At 37.8% G+C, this 16,331-nt stretch overlaps 1 protein-coding gene across 1 annotated transcript; it reads left to right on the forward strand.

The window, feature by feature from the left end:
* Positions 1-8,137: 8,137 nt before the first annotated feature.
* Positions 8,138-16,017, forward strand: LOC149240806 (eukaryotic translation initiation factor 3 subunit A-like). The gene is made up of 13 exons (XM_089373842.1): positions 8,138-8,619; positions 9,581-10,062; positions 11,539-11,754; positions 11,836-12,204; positions 12,333-12,362; positions 12,598-12,825; positions 13,118-13,279; positions 13,412-13,636; positions 13,752-13,958; positions 14,101-14,307; positions 14,531-14,611; positions 14,720-14,921; positions 15,052-16,017. Exons 1-13 carry the CDS (start codon positions 8,574-8,576, stop codon positions 15,684-15,686), a joined length of 3,090 nt encoding a protein of 1,029 aa, XP_089229968.1. The 5' UTR covers positions 8,138-8,573; the 3' UTR covers positions 15,687-16,017.
* Positions 16,018-16,331: the final 314 nt, after the last annotated feature.

Genomic DNA, 16,331 nt, shown 5'->3' on the forward strand with positions numbered 1-16,331 from the left:
GATAGGAAGTGTGCAGAGGTATTTATATTTCTTAGCCTAGAGGTATAGAAAGTCCTCAAAGGAGGACCAATCCAAATTCTCTCTAAAACCTAAAGAACAATGTGCCAAATTTCCTGTACAAGAAAGCAACTAACAAAAAGATGATCCATAGTTTCATCATGTTGTTTGTAGAGACAACAATTGTTTGGACCCACAAACTCTCTTTTCTGTAGGTTCTCCCAGGTCAAAATTTTATTATGAAGGACTAGCCAGGAGAAACATTTAAGCTTATTGGGGAGCCATTTCCATAAAAAAATTATTCCAACATATGTAGTCAGGAACTACTGCAAAATGGGAAATTGCTTCATATACGAGTCTAGCTTTCACCTTTCAAAAGGCGGTGTCCCAACTCCAGATCAATGAATAATTGGCATTGTTTAAACACACCCCATCTATATTTAGCTCCTTTAGGAAGGGAGTTCCATTCTTCTGCCAAAGGTCCAACCAATCCCAACTTGGTTGAAGTTAATTAGTGGCCCTTTAAGAACGTATAAGAGTCCACTCTTTTACATTATGCAGGAAGAAGATACCTTTGGAGTTTAAACAATGAATCATATCAAAGGAAAATTTATAGACCCAGGCACCACCTATAAAATTATCCTTGCCAAGGACCATTTGTTTTCCATCCCTAACTTTCTAGGTCATTTAGTTGGAATGGAAAAGAAAATAGGCAATAAGTTCTTTCCAGACAATGGAGTCTCTTTTGTCGGGATTTTTTGTTGCTTCTGTAATCCAATCCACCATCGATAATATTTTTAGATACTTCCCTTTTATAACCTAGCTCCAAAATCACTCACCGAACTATCCTCTCCACAATTTTTTCAGTGCTAAAGATTTACCAAACTAGGACAAATTTTTAAAACTCCATCCACCAAGACTTTTTGGGATGGACAAAGAGTCCCACCCTCCCAGGTGAATTCCATCCTTACAGTTTTTACCAGACCACAAGAAGCTGAACATCTTTTGTCTGATAGAGTTAAGAATAACATTGGGGATTTTGGCTATAGAAAACTAAAAGACAAAGATACTTTCCAACTCTGATTTAACTAGAATCATCTCGCCCCCCATGGACAACTAGTTGTTGCACTACATGCTTATCTTTTGTTCCACTTTCTTGACCAACCATGACCATTCTTCCTTATGGTAACCTTTTGGATTTAGAAAGAAGCCTAGATATTTTAAACCATTTTCTAGAGCTACAATCTGGAAGGGCATACAACACTTAATGGTCAAGAGGATCTAAGAGCTTACAACATTCTGATAAAAAGTGGATTATTTTAAATTGACCTCCATTCCAGTAGTGCTGCAAAAACAATTAATATCTTTATGAAAAACCTACCATTCCGCTACAGTTCCAACTCCCAACAACAACAGACCATCCACAAATAGAAGACATGTGATATATTGTTTGTAAGATATTTATATGCCTTTAAGATTACCTTCATGCTTTTCTTTCAACATAAGAAGACTCAATCCTTCCATTACAAGAAAAAATGAAAGGGGTGATATAGGACATCCTTGCTCGAGTCCTCGAGAGTTGGAGCAGTTTATAGAGGGAGAACCAATGACTAAAATGGAAAAATTTGTGGAGGACAAATAACCCATGATCCAATTGGTAACCTCTAAGACCAAATAATTTTGTAAAAGAACTAGTATGAGGAAGGTCCAATTTACTTTGACAAAAGATTTATTGAGGTCCATCTTGAGCATGAGGGATTTCAACTTTTTCAATTTTATAGAATGAAGGACCTCTTGAGCAAGGCTAATGGCATAATGGATCTCCCTATCAGCGAGAAAACCAAATTGATTAGGGGTCACCTTCTCAGCCAGAGCCCGCCTGATATTATTAGAGATAACGTTTATGATGATTTTATAAACTAGGTTACACGGGGATATTGGCATGAAGTCTAGGAAGGAATTAGATTTTGAGCATTTTCAGATCAGAGCATTATAAGTAACATTTATGGCCGCTGAGACTTTCCTAGAGCTTCTAGATTCTTCCCAATGAGGTCAAATAAAGAGAGGAAAAGTTGAATGATCCAACCGTCAAGGCCTATACTTTTGTCTTTGGAGAAGTTTTTTAAAACCACTTTAATTTCCTCAAGGGAGATAGGGAAACCGATTTGAGTTGAATCCTCTTAGCTGAACAATCTCGGGAAATGTTTGATGAGTTGAAGCTGGGAATTGATCTCTGAAGTGCCTAGATCTTTAAATAGGGAGGAAAAGTAGGAGGAAGCAACAACCTTTAAATCATGAGGTCTATAGGCAATCTTCCCATCCTCTAGTTCAAGCTCCCAGATAGAGTTAATATTTCTTCTATGGTTAGCATAATTATGGAAGAATTTTGTGTTACCGTCCCCCTTCTTTATCCATGTCACCCCACTTTTTAGTCTCCAAGTCTCTTCTTCCATTTTTAGAATTTGCAATTTTTTGGCTTATAAAGAGCTCATTCTTTGGGCTAATTCAACAAAGAAGGAAGTGTTAGCATATAGATGAGAGATATGGTCATATTTTGATTCAAAAGCTAACAAATCTTCCTTTTGTTCTTTTCCCATACCACAATTGCCTTCTTGAGATCCATAAGTGTTTTGCTTGGAGAGACCATAACAAAGGAGCAATTTTTAACCGAAATGGTCTACCAAATACCCCTCACTAAAGATCTAAAAGAGTCAACTTCTAGCCATGAATGGTTAAATTTGAAAGGATATTTGTTTATATGTGAATCAAAGTCCAATTCCAAAAATATAGGCGAGTGATCTGATATCTTATCTTGTGAGATCCAATATCAGAGTCTCCCCACTATTTCCGCTAGCTAGTTTTCCATCAAGAATGTGTCAAGCCGCTTTGCAATACCATCAACGCTTGACCTACCATTTCTCCAGATGGGAGCTAATGGGAAAGAGGAAATATCTTGAAGGTTAAAATTTTGTAGCATCATTGAAAATAAAGTAGCCAAAGGATTATAGCGAGCACGAGATCCCCAAGACTCCCCTGTAGAAATAGTAAAGTTCAATTCTCCCTCAAAGTGGAGCAATTGGTCCAAGAGAAAGTCACTACCTTAGATTGAATCCCATAAGTCCTATCTATTTCCATATGGTCCATAAGAGCTCACCAACTTGATGGGGAAAGGAGAGCCTTTAAATAAACCTTCTAAGACTATACCAACTGTTGAAGAAAAGGCTTGGAAAGAGGCTACTTTTTGATCCCATAAAGAGAGGAGCCCTCCCAAAAGACGATTGGAATCCAATTCATAGGAATACCAATCCTAGAATAACTTTTGAAAGGGCTCTCTGGCCTTTTCCCCTAATACCATAGTCTCTTGTAGCACAATAATTAAGGGTTGATGGATTTCAACCAGTCCCTTGAGGGAGGAGAGCTTGGAGGATCCCCCAACCCCCCTAATATTGAGAGACAAGATAATCATGATTTGGAAGTTGTTGTGGGCGCCTGTGCTTTAAGGGCCCTTGGAATGAAATTCTTGTTAGCTAGAGGGGTTGGACTTAAACCACCCGGGATAGACCTAGGAGCATTCCCTTCTCTAGCCAAATATTTATTGTTTTGTTTTTGTTTTTGTTGTTGTTGTTGTTGTTTTTTTTTTAATGGTTACATTTGGAATGAAAAGCTAGGCTTATTTGAAACATAATCAACGGGTGAAGACCTAAAGAACACAAGAATGAGGGTCATATTCAGCAGGGGAGCATGACATGGAGGGGAAAGAAAACCAACAAAGGGAGAAGAAAAGGGTCGAACGAGTGCCATAGGAGGGAATGCCCCGTGCGAAAATCTAGGTACTGCAAAGTTACCACCATTTGGAGGAGTCAGAGGAAAGAGGGATTCTGAAATGGAGGAGGCCAAATTGGTCTTGAAGAGCTTAGTCCGGGCCTGTCCATTTGATCTCAGAACCAGGTTCTGGTGAGGCCCTAAGGGATTTGGACTGAGTTTGACATGAGAGGGATTGGAAAGAATATAAATGCATTGAGCAGAAATAAGAAAGAACAAATATGATATAAGAGAATTATTTTTAATTTGTTCAATAAGTAGATTATCTTCAAAAGAAAAATATTGAATAAGCGAGTCAAGTTCATAAAGTGACTTATTAGATAGTTCCTTGCTTCTAGGAGAGGGTTCCAAAGTTTGAGCATTTTCGAGACCGAGAGGGGTGTGGGCTCTTGGAAATTTTTGTTGTCCTCCATTGCATTATCAAAAACCTTTTCGATTGTACCCACAACTTATAGCTTGCAAGCGAAGCTCGGACCATTGAAAAATCCCTGAGAGAGAGAACCCCTAGCTTAACATTTTTCCTTTGTTGAAGAAATAGGACTTGAAATACGAGGCACAATGATATTGTTACCAATTTCATAAACATCCTTGGGTGAAATAGAGACCCATTACCAATCCTCTAAGACTGCTCGAGAAGGAGGGGAGGGATTATGAAGTATCGATAGTGAGAAAGGCCTATCCAAAGCGTTTCAATGGTTTTGAGCTCCATAACCCTTGCGAGAAGGAGTCACATAGGAGCCAAACAAGTGGCCCACTTCTTTACAATTTAGGCATTTGAAAGGTGCAAGGATAACTTTCTCACCCCAAATAATTTTTAGAGCCCTAGGCAACCCCTTTGAGGTATCCATTTCCATAAGAACCCACGTTGTATGCTTATCTGTTGCAAGCAAGGATGCTTCCTCAAGAAATAAAATTTTACCTAAAGAGTTTGCAACCTTGATAAGGACATCTTTGGACCAGAGCTCAAGGGGGAATCCTGGCAGCATTAGCCACAAATGTTTGCGCAATTGTTGTTCGGTCCTTGGGAAAAAATTTGGATTCCACCATTGCAGCCATAAATACCTCTTCCAATGACCTAAGGCATGCTTAGGATCAACTCCAAGTTAGTCTCGAACAGGAAATGGAATTGTATCCATTTGTTTACCAACATGCTCACAATCGACATGTAACACACGAGAAGTTTCTAAGACACCCTTATCCAAAAAGGAGTTGTTCATGGGTCATAGAAATGTAATTGAGCTTGCCTACTAGGGCTCTCTTAGACAAATATTAAACTCTTTCCATATTTACTTCCCTTCCCAGGGTCAACTCTGCCAATACTTTTAGGGCCTTAACATGTTTTTGGGTGCACTTCTTTTTTGCCTACTCCCCCATTTACTTCAAACCAAGCTCTTCTCCTCCCGCTCCAGTTTCTTGCTGAAAATATTGGGTAGAATACACATGACCGACCTTCTGGACAAGTAGGATCTGCAAACCTACTGACTCCAAGGGATCTTGTGAAGAATTCCAGGAAAAATGATCGCCATTGGCAGACAGGGAGGGAAAAATATGAATTGCATGAAAACTGTCATTAACTTGAGAAACTCGAAAAGAACCTCTTTGGGACCATGCTCGAAGTCCAAGCCTTGTTCTCAGGAAATATGGGGTCACCTGTTAGTAGCTTTGTCATGTGGAGCCCCAACTAGGAACCATGTGTAAGCCTTGAGCATTCAAAAAGGAAGATGGCCGACGATAAGGCTCCCAAGAATACAAAACAAATAAAATGAAACCCATAAATGAAGAATGAAAGGCCACAAGAATCCCAAGCCTGAAATTGGTTAAGGAATTACAAAAGCCCAAACATGGAAGGTCAAACTAGAAAACCTAGCCTCCATTAGGGTTTTCCTTCCATTAGGGTTTTTGATGTTAGTGATGTCTAATATTGTCAGCCATGATCAATATGACAAACACAATTAGTAACATGGTCTAAATCAATTAACTATTGTTTTTATCAATATTTTTAGGACATTAATAGGCACAATATACATAGTATAAAAAGGGCGTCATAATGAAGATATCCACAAGCTCAATCTTAAGCAAAAAATCTAATCAAATTTACCCCCTATAAACTACCAACATAGTGTGTAGGGAGGACACACTCCCAAGGCTAAATCAAATATAAATCAACCAAATTATCAACTTATTGAATATTAGTTATCACACCACATAAGGTAACCAATATTTGGATGAGAGGGAAACCACAAGCCATGCTAGGGCACAAATCATAGATCCAACCACCATGAGTCAGGAAACCCTCCCAAGCTAACACCAAGCCTCAAAGCCATATTCAACCCACCAATCCTACTTAGAAAATTTTGGTCTAAAAGTGACCCTTATAGAAAGTATTGATGGCAAGCAAGGGGACAACATGTGCTTAAAGAGAGAACCTTATCTCCAAACGTTTTGAGTTGTAGATTAGTGCATCAAAAGCCATACATCAATGAACCCATTGTCCAAAACCTTATAAGCTACAACACATAAGGACCAGGTTGACCATGACAAGTTGTCATGAGTAGGCATTAATCTTTAAGTGCAAGGGGCAATGTAGAAAGGAGTCATTGGCATCCACACAAGCCATGATGAGCTAGAAGTTGATGAAGCCACAACATACACTTGCAAATCCAAAAAATACAAAACAAAGTGTCATTAGGACCATGAAGAGAGCTCCCATTGAAATCCTACACAAGCACATGTGAACATGGCATGTTATCCTCCAAAATTACATTGCCTGCACATTCTACACATCCATGAGCCTCCTTCCCATATCCAACCATGCCCTAGATTCTCTTACATTTAGGAGGTGAAACTTCCTTTCCATATCCAACCATGCCCTAAATTCTCTTACATTTAGGAGGTGAAACCCTAGGGTTGGGAAGAGGGAGGTGAGGGGGACCTCTTCTTTTCAAATCTCTAATTGTTAATCTTTATGCTAGATGTTTTATGGACATATATATGAATATTTCATGGGCATTTGTATGAATGTTTTTTATGGACATTTATATGGACACTTTCATGGATATTGTAACATTCATTGTACTCTCCACCATGAACATAACCTAGATTTACATTTAAACTCATAAATGCTCAAAAGTCAGTCCATTGGTTACCAAAATAACCATTTTGATGGAGTGTTGGGGCAAATATATTTATTGGGCCTTTTTTTGTGGGTAAAGAACCCACAAATATTATATTGACACATATAAAATTATGACTATTGTTATCTCAATCACACATTTGAGACATCCAACAAACACCCAAGAAAGTAAACAATTCACTTTGCTACATGTATTTTTTTTTAACGAGTTAGAACAAAACTAGTACAATTACGAACAAAAGACAATTAAAAGATCGAAAATTTTAATATGCTAAACTATAATCATACAAAATTGCCACAAGAAGCTATAATGTACATTAAAATTAGCTAAGAAATCATGTGTCAAAACCTGTATAGATATGACGTTAAGAGAAAATGAATTGTATCTTGTTGAAGATTATGTAAAATCTTATGCATCATTGAAACCAAGAAACTAAAGAAAAGTATAAAGAAATTAACAATTACTAGTTCTTATAAATGGTCAAAATTCAATAACATAGCATCATCACTAACATAACATCATCAAGAATTTATAATAATAATGATAATAATAATAATAATAATGATCTAATTTTAAGGTCACGGCCAAGCCACACCAAATTGGTGTATGAGATCTCCTTGTTTGTGGGACAAGGGACCAAACACCAAATTGGTGTATGAGACCCCCTTGTTTGTGGGACAAGGGACCTACCTCCACACAATGATTTGATTGCTAAGTCTATGAAGGCATACATACTCCACCCTCTCTCGTTTTAAACCTGTGACCTCTTAAGAGGAAACACATTCTGTTAACCATAAGTAAAAATTGTTAACATTATATATTTATCACTTCTAACCATCTAAGACGTGCATGTATAAGATCAATGTTTAATCATTTACATTTATTGTAAATTATATTTAACAATTTCTTATACAAATTAATATAAATTTTCCTTTCAAAATTGCATCACATTAATACCAAGTTAAGATTTATAATACTTTATAAATAAAATAATGCACATTAAAACAAAACAACAATTTGATTTTCTATTATTTATTTTATAAATAAAATTTACACAATTTCCTAAAATAAATTTGGAGAAAGGAAATACCTAATATTAATAAATCCCTCAAAATCCTTTTAAGACATATTTTATCTTGAGCGCAAAAGACTATTGGCACTCTAAAAATATCCAACCCCATTCCCTTCAGTGGATTGCGAAAACCTCCTCCTGTCAATTATTTTTTCGTATAAATTGGTAATTAGAGTTTGCCATTAAATCAATAACCACCTCCAAATCTGGCTCTGCCACAACACCATACCAATTTTTTCATTCATCAGAAATTGCAAATATCAGTGCGCGCTCGACTTGGTGTTGCTCTCGGCTAACGACGCGACCTCGCTACGCCTCTTTGCGGTCCGACTCTGAACAATAGAGGCGTTTCAATCGGTTTGCACAACCTTTTAGCGCTCGATCGGCGCCCGGATCCACCTAGGCTGTGCTATACGGTCATTTGTGGTGTGTTTTCGCGCTCTGGGAGTCCAGGTGTGGGGGAAACCCCTATATTCTTTTTATATCCCTGAGGTTACTAGTGAGTCGGTGGGTTTTCGATTTTCTGAGGTCTACAGGGGTTTATCACTATGGCGACCTTTGCTAAGCCTGAAAATGCCCTCAAGAGGGCCGAAGGTAAGTTTTATTTATATAGATTTAGTTTTACATGGATATTTTTTGATATCTATTGAATTCTGGTCCGATTCTGGATTCAGCCGCCGCTTTTGCTTGATTCGATAAAATATTGTGAAGGGAGATTTTTGTAGAGTTGAAGTTATAAGAACTTTGTATCTGGATGGGGTTTATCAGATTCAGAAAAGTTTATATCTGTTTTCACTAGTTAGGTTAATGTTCTAGGGTTAGGTTTTGAGATCGCCTACAGATAATTTGTTTGGTTTTATTCAATCTGATTTGTTTTCCGAAAACTCCAAATTTAAGCCCTTGTTTTAAGATGCGCCTGTGATAGATGTTATGATGGACAGTGAAGATCCACAGTACGTTATGCGAAGATTCTACTGCATTTCTTTAGTTGTTTCACTATACACAACCCTCGTCGTTCATACCAGGGCCTTGTTACAACAGTTTATCGGCCTGCAGTTTTGTAGGAACCCAATCATTACAAAGGATTAGTTATAAGGCGGCTTTGTAACATTTGTTTTCTGCAGCGATGTCCATATTTTTGTTCCTGCCATTTTCGGCAGACTGTAAATCCTGAATATTGAGGATAGCCAATTTGGTCCTATCTGTTTATCCACATAGCAGGATTCTCCACTCTGTTGCAAAATGTGATATCAGGTTCATCTTCCAAAATATTTGAAGATTATGTTGAAAATCATTGTCTCTGCTCTCTTTTCAGTTGGAATTTTTAACTCTAATTCTGCATTACAACCCCAAAACTTTTGTAATGCGTGGTATTCAAAGATAAATGAACAATTTATACATTCAAAATTCAAGCTTTCTAGTATTTTAAACTTATTTGTGTTATTTGATCGTAATAGCACCAAAGTATTGTATTTGCAGAGGCAGACAAATGTTTCAGACTTTTCAGTTACTTTTAAAACGTCTAATTAACTTTGGTGGTATTTGTTGTATGTAGAATTGGTGAATGTTGGCCAGAAACAGGCTGCATTACAAGCTCTTCACGACTTGATAACATCAAAACGGTACAGAGCATGGCAAAAAACTCTGGAAAAGATAATGTTCAAATATGTGGAACTTTGTGTCGAAATGAGGCGTGGCAGATTTGCAAAGGATGGGCTTATTCAGTATCGTATTGTATGCCAGCAAGTTAATGTCAGTTCATTGGAGGAGGTTATCAAGTATTTTCTCCAACTATCTACTGAGAAGGCTGAAGAAGCTCAAGCTCAAGCACAGGCTTCTGAGATTGCTCTTGATGTTGAGGACTTAGAGGCAGAGAAGAGGCCAGAGGACTTGATGCTCAGTTATGTTAGCGGAGAGAAAGGGAAAGACAGGTCTGACCGGGAGCTGGTTACCCCTTGGTTCAAGTTTCTCTGGGAAACGTATAGGACCGTGCTTGAAATACTTCGTAACAATTCGAAGCTGGAAGCGTTATATGCGGTAAGAACTAGTTAAATCTATTTGTGCTGGAATCTACCGAACAGTTTCCTTTTTGGCAGTATTTTGTGTTTGTTGTTCATAAGCAGGTGCTGCTTGCAATAGTTATCTCTGGTAAAAACTTTGATTCCACAGAAAGTTCTCTCTAATTAAATGCTCGATCCTGATCCCAACTGTGGATGCATTGTGAATGATTGAGTATGGTCTGTCTGGTTTTAGGAGCTTTAAGTGCTTCTTTTGTGGCCAGTGTGGTAGAATTTTGTTCTATATCAGTGTCATCAGAGCTGGACTGGAACTCTTTGAATCGGGTGGTCTGATTGTTTTCAAGCCAGAACCAGGTTGCCTAGTGGCACAGAACCAGAAAACGACAGTTCAGTACTGAACCAGCCTTTTTCCATGGAATCGGCCAATTCAGTTACAGAACTGGTTGGTTATGTACGATGCAACAAAGGACCCTCGGAATGCAATTTTTAAAAGAATAATAATTTAATAATTTATGAATGGGGCACCTTAATATTCAACCCTAGGTAATTACTATATTATTAAAGTGCCACCTTTTTACTTAATTTTTAACATTACAATTAATTGTTTCAGGATGTTTGAGACTGGTTCCAAACTCGTTGGATTTCATACAGATAAAGTAGAATTTTAGATCTCACTCAAAATCTAGCAGATGTAACATTTTTTCAGGATTTCATGATTGGGAGAGTTGCAATGTTTCCATTGGATATTCAAGAACACCAAGTTCTATATGTACCTTGATGTTGGTGGCTTTGATTGTTGAACTGCTCTGTCATGACCGTAGTAAAAATAACCATCACTCAAATGAAATCTCAATTTGACATGTAAAGCTTGGAGGGTGGTATTGATGATGAGGATCCCAACATAGGCAATGTTTTTGATGATACGTGGTATTTGTTGTAGCATGTTTTTTTTGGACAGCAAAGGCCATTCAGAGCCTGTTTGTTGATGTATTTTTGGTTTAGAGATTGATATCACTTGGTTATGCACCCTAACTTGCTAATGCTAAATATATGAGGATCTTGACATATTTGTGTCTAATGTTTTAATGTTTTAATGTTTTGGATTCAACTAACTTGCTAAATAAATGAGGAACTTCGCATATTTGTGTCTAATGTATTTTTTGTCCAATCACTATTTATTTATTTTATGTTATTATTTTATTTTTATAACCTGTTTTTCCTGGCTGCAATCCAGTTCTGTTCCAGTTCCCAGTATTGGGTTGACCTGTTTGATGACCGGTCCAGTTCTGATAACATTGCTATGTGTTGTGTCTCATGACACAATGACAACAGACACATGCTACACATCCTCCTAACATGACCAGTTTTTAACTGGATATACTGTTTATAGGAACAAAAAGGATTGGATTGGTCGTATAGTACAAATATTTTATCTTTTTTTAGAATTAGGTCTTCATTCTGGTATGGCTGACAACAATTTTAATTGGATGCACAGATGACTGCACATCGAGCCTTCCATTTCTGTTTGCAATACAAGCGGACAACAGAGTTCCGCCGACTTTGTGAAATAATTCGTAATCACCTAGTCAATTTGAATAAGTACAGAGATCAAAGAGACAGGCCTGATCTCAGTCTACCTGAGAGTTTGCAGCTTTATCTTGATACAAGGTTTGAGCAACTGAAGGCTGCAACCGAGCTTGAGCTGTGGCAGGTTGGTGAACTAAGTTTTTAACATGTCATTTTGCTTTGCCTTCTCTACTATTTCTAATGACTGACACCATTTGATGTGCAGGAAGCTTTTCGCTCTATAGAAGATATTCATGGTCTTATGTGCATGGTTAAGAAGACTCCTAAGCCACAAATGATGGCAATTTACTATTCAAAGCTAACAAAGATATTTTGGGTATCAGAAAGTCATTTGTATCATGGCTATGCATGGTACAAGCTCTATATCCTCCAAAAAAGCTACAATAAAAACCTGACACAGAAGGATTTGCAGCTGATGGCATCTTCTGTATTGTTGGCTGCCATTTCTGTTATGCCCTACGATCATAAGCATGGAGCTCACCATTTTGAACTGGAGAATGAGAAGGAAAGAAGTTTAAGAATGGCCAATCTTCTGGGATTTAGTTTGGATCCTAAAAAGGACAACAAAGAAATGGTAGGGTATTTTAAAGAAGGCTCTTAAGTGTGTTGCTGTATGAGATGTTTGCTTATGTAGACTTCTTTGTAATATTTGTAGAGTTCTTCCATTTTGTCTACTGACAAATATAATATATTTTTTTGCAGTTGTCACGCTCAGCACTTATTTCAGAATTGGTAAGTATAATGTATAAAGAGCTTGTCAACAATTTAGTAAATCAAAGTGAAAGGCAACTTTCTTTAAGTTGCTGAGAAGTCAGAGCAATCCTATTCTACTATGCACTCACTCCTTGTGTATTTTTGTGTTTTAACATGCTTACATGATTTCTGTTATAACGTAATGGACTGTTGAAACCTTTGCCTTTGGTTAATGTACTTTTTGTGGGTAACTGGTCTCTTTATCTTGTGTCAGGTTTCCAAAGGTGTCATGACATATGTTCCACAAGAAGTCAAAGATTTGTACCATCTACTGGAAAATGATTTCCACCCTTTAGATCTCGCTGACAAAGTTCAGCCTCTGCTGGGAAAGCTCTCTAAACTCAGTGACAAATTGTCTTCAGCTTCACCTGTCCCGGAAGTGCAGCTGGAGCAATACATTCCTGCTTTAGAAAGGCTAACTACTTTGAGAGTGTTGCAACAGGTGAGGGGTTTAGCACTTATTTTCATTGTTTCACTTGCATTGTCTCATGCTCCTTAGTATTTTGTAGTGTAAGAACTTGTGATTTGTAAATGCGGACAACTTTTAAAGTTTTATAACTTGTGGCATTGATTGAGTGATTTTATTTCTTTGTTGAATTTATGCGTTTGTGTTATGGTGCGGCAATTGGCAATTTGATGTCTCTCCCTCTCATGGTGTTGTGTATACAGTTATGCACAGAGATTTTTATATTTATACTATAAGGTTTTCTAAGCTTAATCCTTGCATGTGCCAGGTGTCACAAGTGTATCAAACAATGAAAGTCACAGCCCTTTCAAGGATGATACCATTTTTTGATTTTGCTGTTGTAGAGAAGCTTAGTGTGGATGCTGTGAAGTACAATTTCTTACAGTTGAAAATTGACCATTTAAAAGGCATTGTACAGTTTGGCAGTCAGGTGAAGAATTTAATAATTTTCTGGTTTTCATTATTTTGAGTACAAGATTAAGCCTTTTTAGGATGCTGCTTCTGTGCATGGAGTATTTTTTATAGTGAGGATGTTATAATAGGCTTGGGTTTACTCATGCAGGACCTTGAATCTGACAAGATTCGAAATCATTTAACTCTTCTTGCAAAGCGCTTGAACAAGGCCAGAAGTCTTATACAATTGCCTTCTGTTGAAAAAGTCACAAAACCACCTCAGCACTTCCCAGTATTGCTTGATGTTATAGAGAAAGAACATAGAAAACTGCTTGCTCGCAAAGTCTTGATTGAGAGGCGCAAGGAGGAGCAAGAAAGACATATGCTTGAAATGGTATGTACTGGAGTTTTTTGTTTTTAGCTGTGTGAGTGTTTGATATTGTAGATTGTTGGAGTCTCTGTGGTAGTGTTTTGGGCTAAATTTGTTTGTTTTCACTGGTATTGTGAAGGAACGAGAAGAAGAGTCCAAGAGGTTGAAGCAACAAAGAATAACCGAAGAAGCGGAACAGAAAAGACTTCAATCTGAATATACAAAGAGAGAAGAACAGAGAATTCGGAGGGAGATTGAAGAGAAGGAACTGGAAGAAGCCCAATTTTTACTTCAAGAAGCTGAGAGAAGAAAAGGGAAAAAGGGCAAAAAGCCTGCCATTGAAGGGGTCTGGAGCTTTACTTGGATGTCTAATTTAATATGGTTCTGTTAAATATGTCTTGCAAATATTAGTTTTCTTTGTTTGAGAGGAATTCTATGCTCGAAAGATACTTATGTGATCCTTTCTTCTAATTATTATTCTCTCACAGGAAAAGGTTACGAAGCAGATCCTCATGGAACAGGCTCTGCACGAGCAACTTAAGGAAAGGCAGGAAATGGAACGCAAACTTCAGAAACTAGCAAAAACAATGGATTACTTGGAAAGGGCAAAAAGAGAAGAAGAAGCCCCTCTTATTGATGCAGCCTATCAAAAACACTTGGTAGATGATGAAATATTCTTCGAACAGCAACAACAGGTGAGCATGACCTTGACTTTTTAAATCCAACAACGCTACATCAAATTTGATTATTATTTAAAACTGAATTGCTTGCAGTTTTCATCAAGCTACCAATTTCAGTTAGACAATGGATTGTTTAAAACTGTATGAATTTTTTTGCAATCCAGCAGTTCATACCTTTTAAGTTTTAATTGTATATATCCACTGGTCTCTCTTTAATATAATACATCTGCAATGACAGCAAGCGATTGAACAAAGCAGACAACAACATGTTGGAGATCTTGTGGAGAAGAATAGGCTTATACGAATGTTGAATGACAAGGTAGCGTTTTTCATTTTTAAAATTTCTTTTGGGTCTTTCATTCTTCTGCCATCATGTCAGGAACTATTTTTCTTTTGTAACTTATTTGGGTTTGTTTTGATAATGCAGAATATCTTTCAGAATCAAGTAGTCAGCCGTCGTGAAGGAGAGTTTGAGAGACTGAAGAGAGAAAGAGAAGAGCGGCTTGCAGAGCTCCGAGCAATTAGGAAGCAGGAAAGGGAGATGCGTAGAAAAATGGAATATTATAGAAGGCAGGAGGAGGCAAGGTTGATTAAACTTAAGGAAGAGGAAGAAGCCCGCAAGCGTGAGGGTAAGATTGAGGTTCAAGCTATACGATATATCTTGCGTATAACTTCGTTGATTATATGTGGTATGTTTTTATTTGCTTTTTTTGAAAGTATCATAAGATAATGAGAGTTCATGGGACAAATGTGTTACAGAGGAGGAAAGAAAACGCAAACAGGATGCAGAATGGAGAGCCAAGCTCGATGAGATTGCCGAAAAGCAGAAGCAGCGTGAAAGGGAGCTGGAGGAGAAGGAGAGGCTACGAAAAGAAGCTTTGATCAAAGAGGAACCAAGAGTTTCAAAACCCTCAGAGCCAAGTACAAATAAATTTGTTCCCCGAGCTCTGCGCAAGGCGACCGAATCTGCTGGCACTGAAGCAGATACTGATAGCTGGCGCCGTGGAGATCGGCAAACAAATGTTGATGGCAGAGATGGCCTCCCCGCTAGACAACGTGAAACAGATGTGCCAGCTAGGGATAAGTATGCCCCTCCAACCCGTAAATATGAGCCACCTACAAGACAAACAGGGGTTAAATATGAACCTCCAGTATCTGGAAGGCGTGATAACTATGAACCAGCACGTGGACGGGATGCCCAACCCCCTGTTGGGCGTTACGAGCCACGATCAAAGTTTGGTGGATTTGGTCAGAAGGATGAACGTGATCGTTGGGGAGCTGGTCCTGACCGTGAAAGGCAGCGTGATGAAGACCGATCTGGAGGGACTGATAATTGGAGACGTCCTTCAAAACCTGATTTACCACCTAGGCATATTGAGGAACAGGCCGCCTAAAGGTTGCGGTGTTGTCTCTCCTACTGCACTTTGGCTTACGTGGGCTAGATTTTGTGCTGGCTTGCGTGCATAGATATCATGAGATCAATTTGTCATTTAGTTGGAATTTGGTTGTGTACTTAAATTTGTTGACTTCAAGTGACATAATGGAGATCCGTCAGTTTTTGGTTGCAGAGAATGTTGGAAGGCTTGTTAGACTTGCCTATAAAGGTTGTGTAGAAATAAAAATCTAGTTCCTGTTTTCATTTTTTTAGGAATTTGAACTAGTTTGGACTAGTATTATTTTTACTTCTTTTCATTTATTAAGGGAACATACCTCTGGTTTCTCGCATGCAAACTTGTTATGGACATTGAAAAGGATGAGTTCTGGGGCACTGGTTTTCTAAAAAGCAGTGGGTAGGTATGATAATTTATACGATTTTGTTTTTATTTCTTCAAAAAAATGGAATACACTTCTTCGTTGCATATTTAAAATACTTGACTTCTGTACTCTTTTGGGAAATTTCTGTAATGATCAACTATAATCAAGCCATCACTTGTATAATAGTATGATAAAGCCATTGAATTTTCAGTGTAATTGTCTCTAGTTTAGCATTGGAGAAGAATACAGTGCCGAAAAGTTCTGTTCCACTAACTGCAACATTG

The sequence above is a fragment of the Pinus tabuliformis genome, chromosome 8, assembly GCF_031772625.1.
Source record: "Pinus tabuliformis cultivar Carrire ecotype Pingquan chromosome 8, CPIR1, whole genome shotgun sequence".
Taxonomy (NCBI): domain Eukaryota; kingdom Viridiplantae; phylum Streptophyta; class Pinopsida; order Pinales; family Pinaceae; genus Pinus; species Pinus tabuliformis.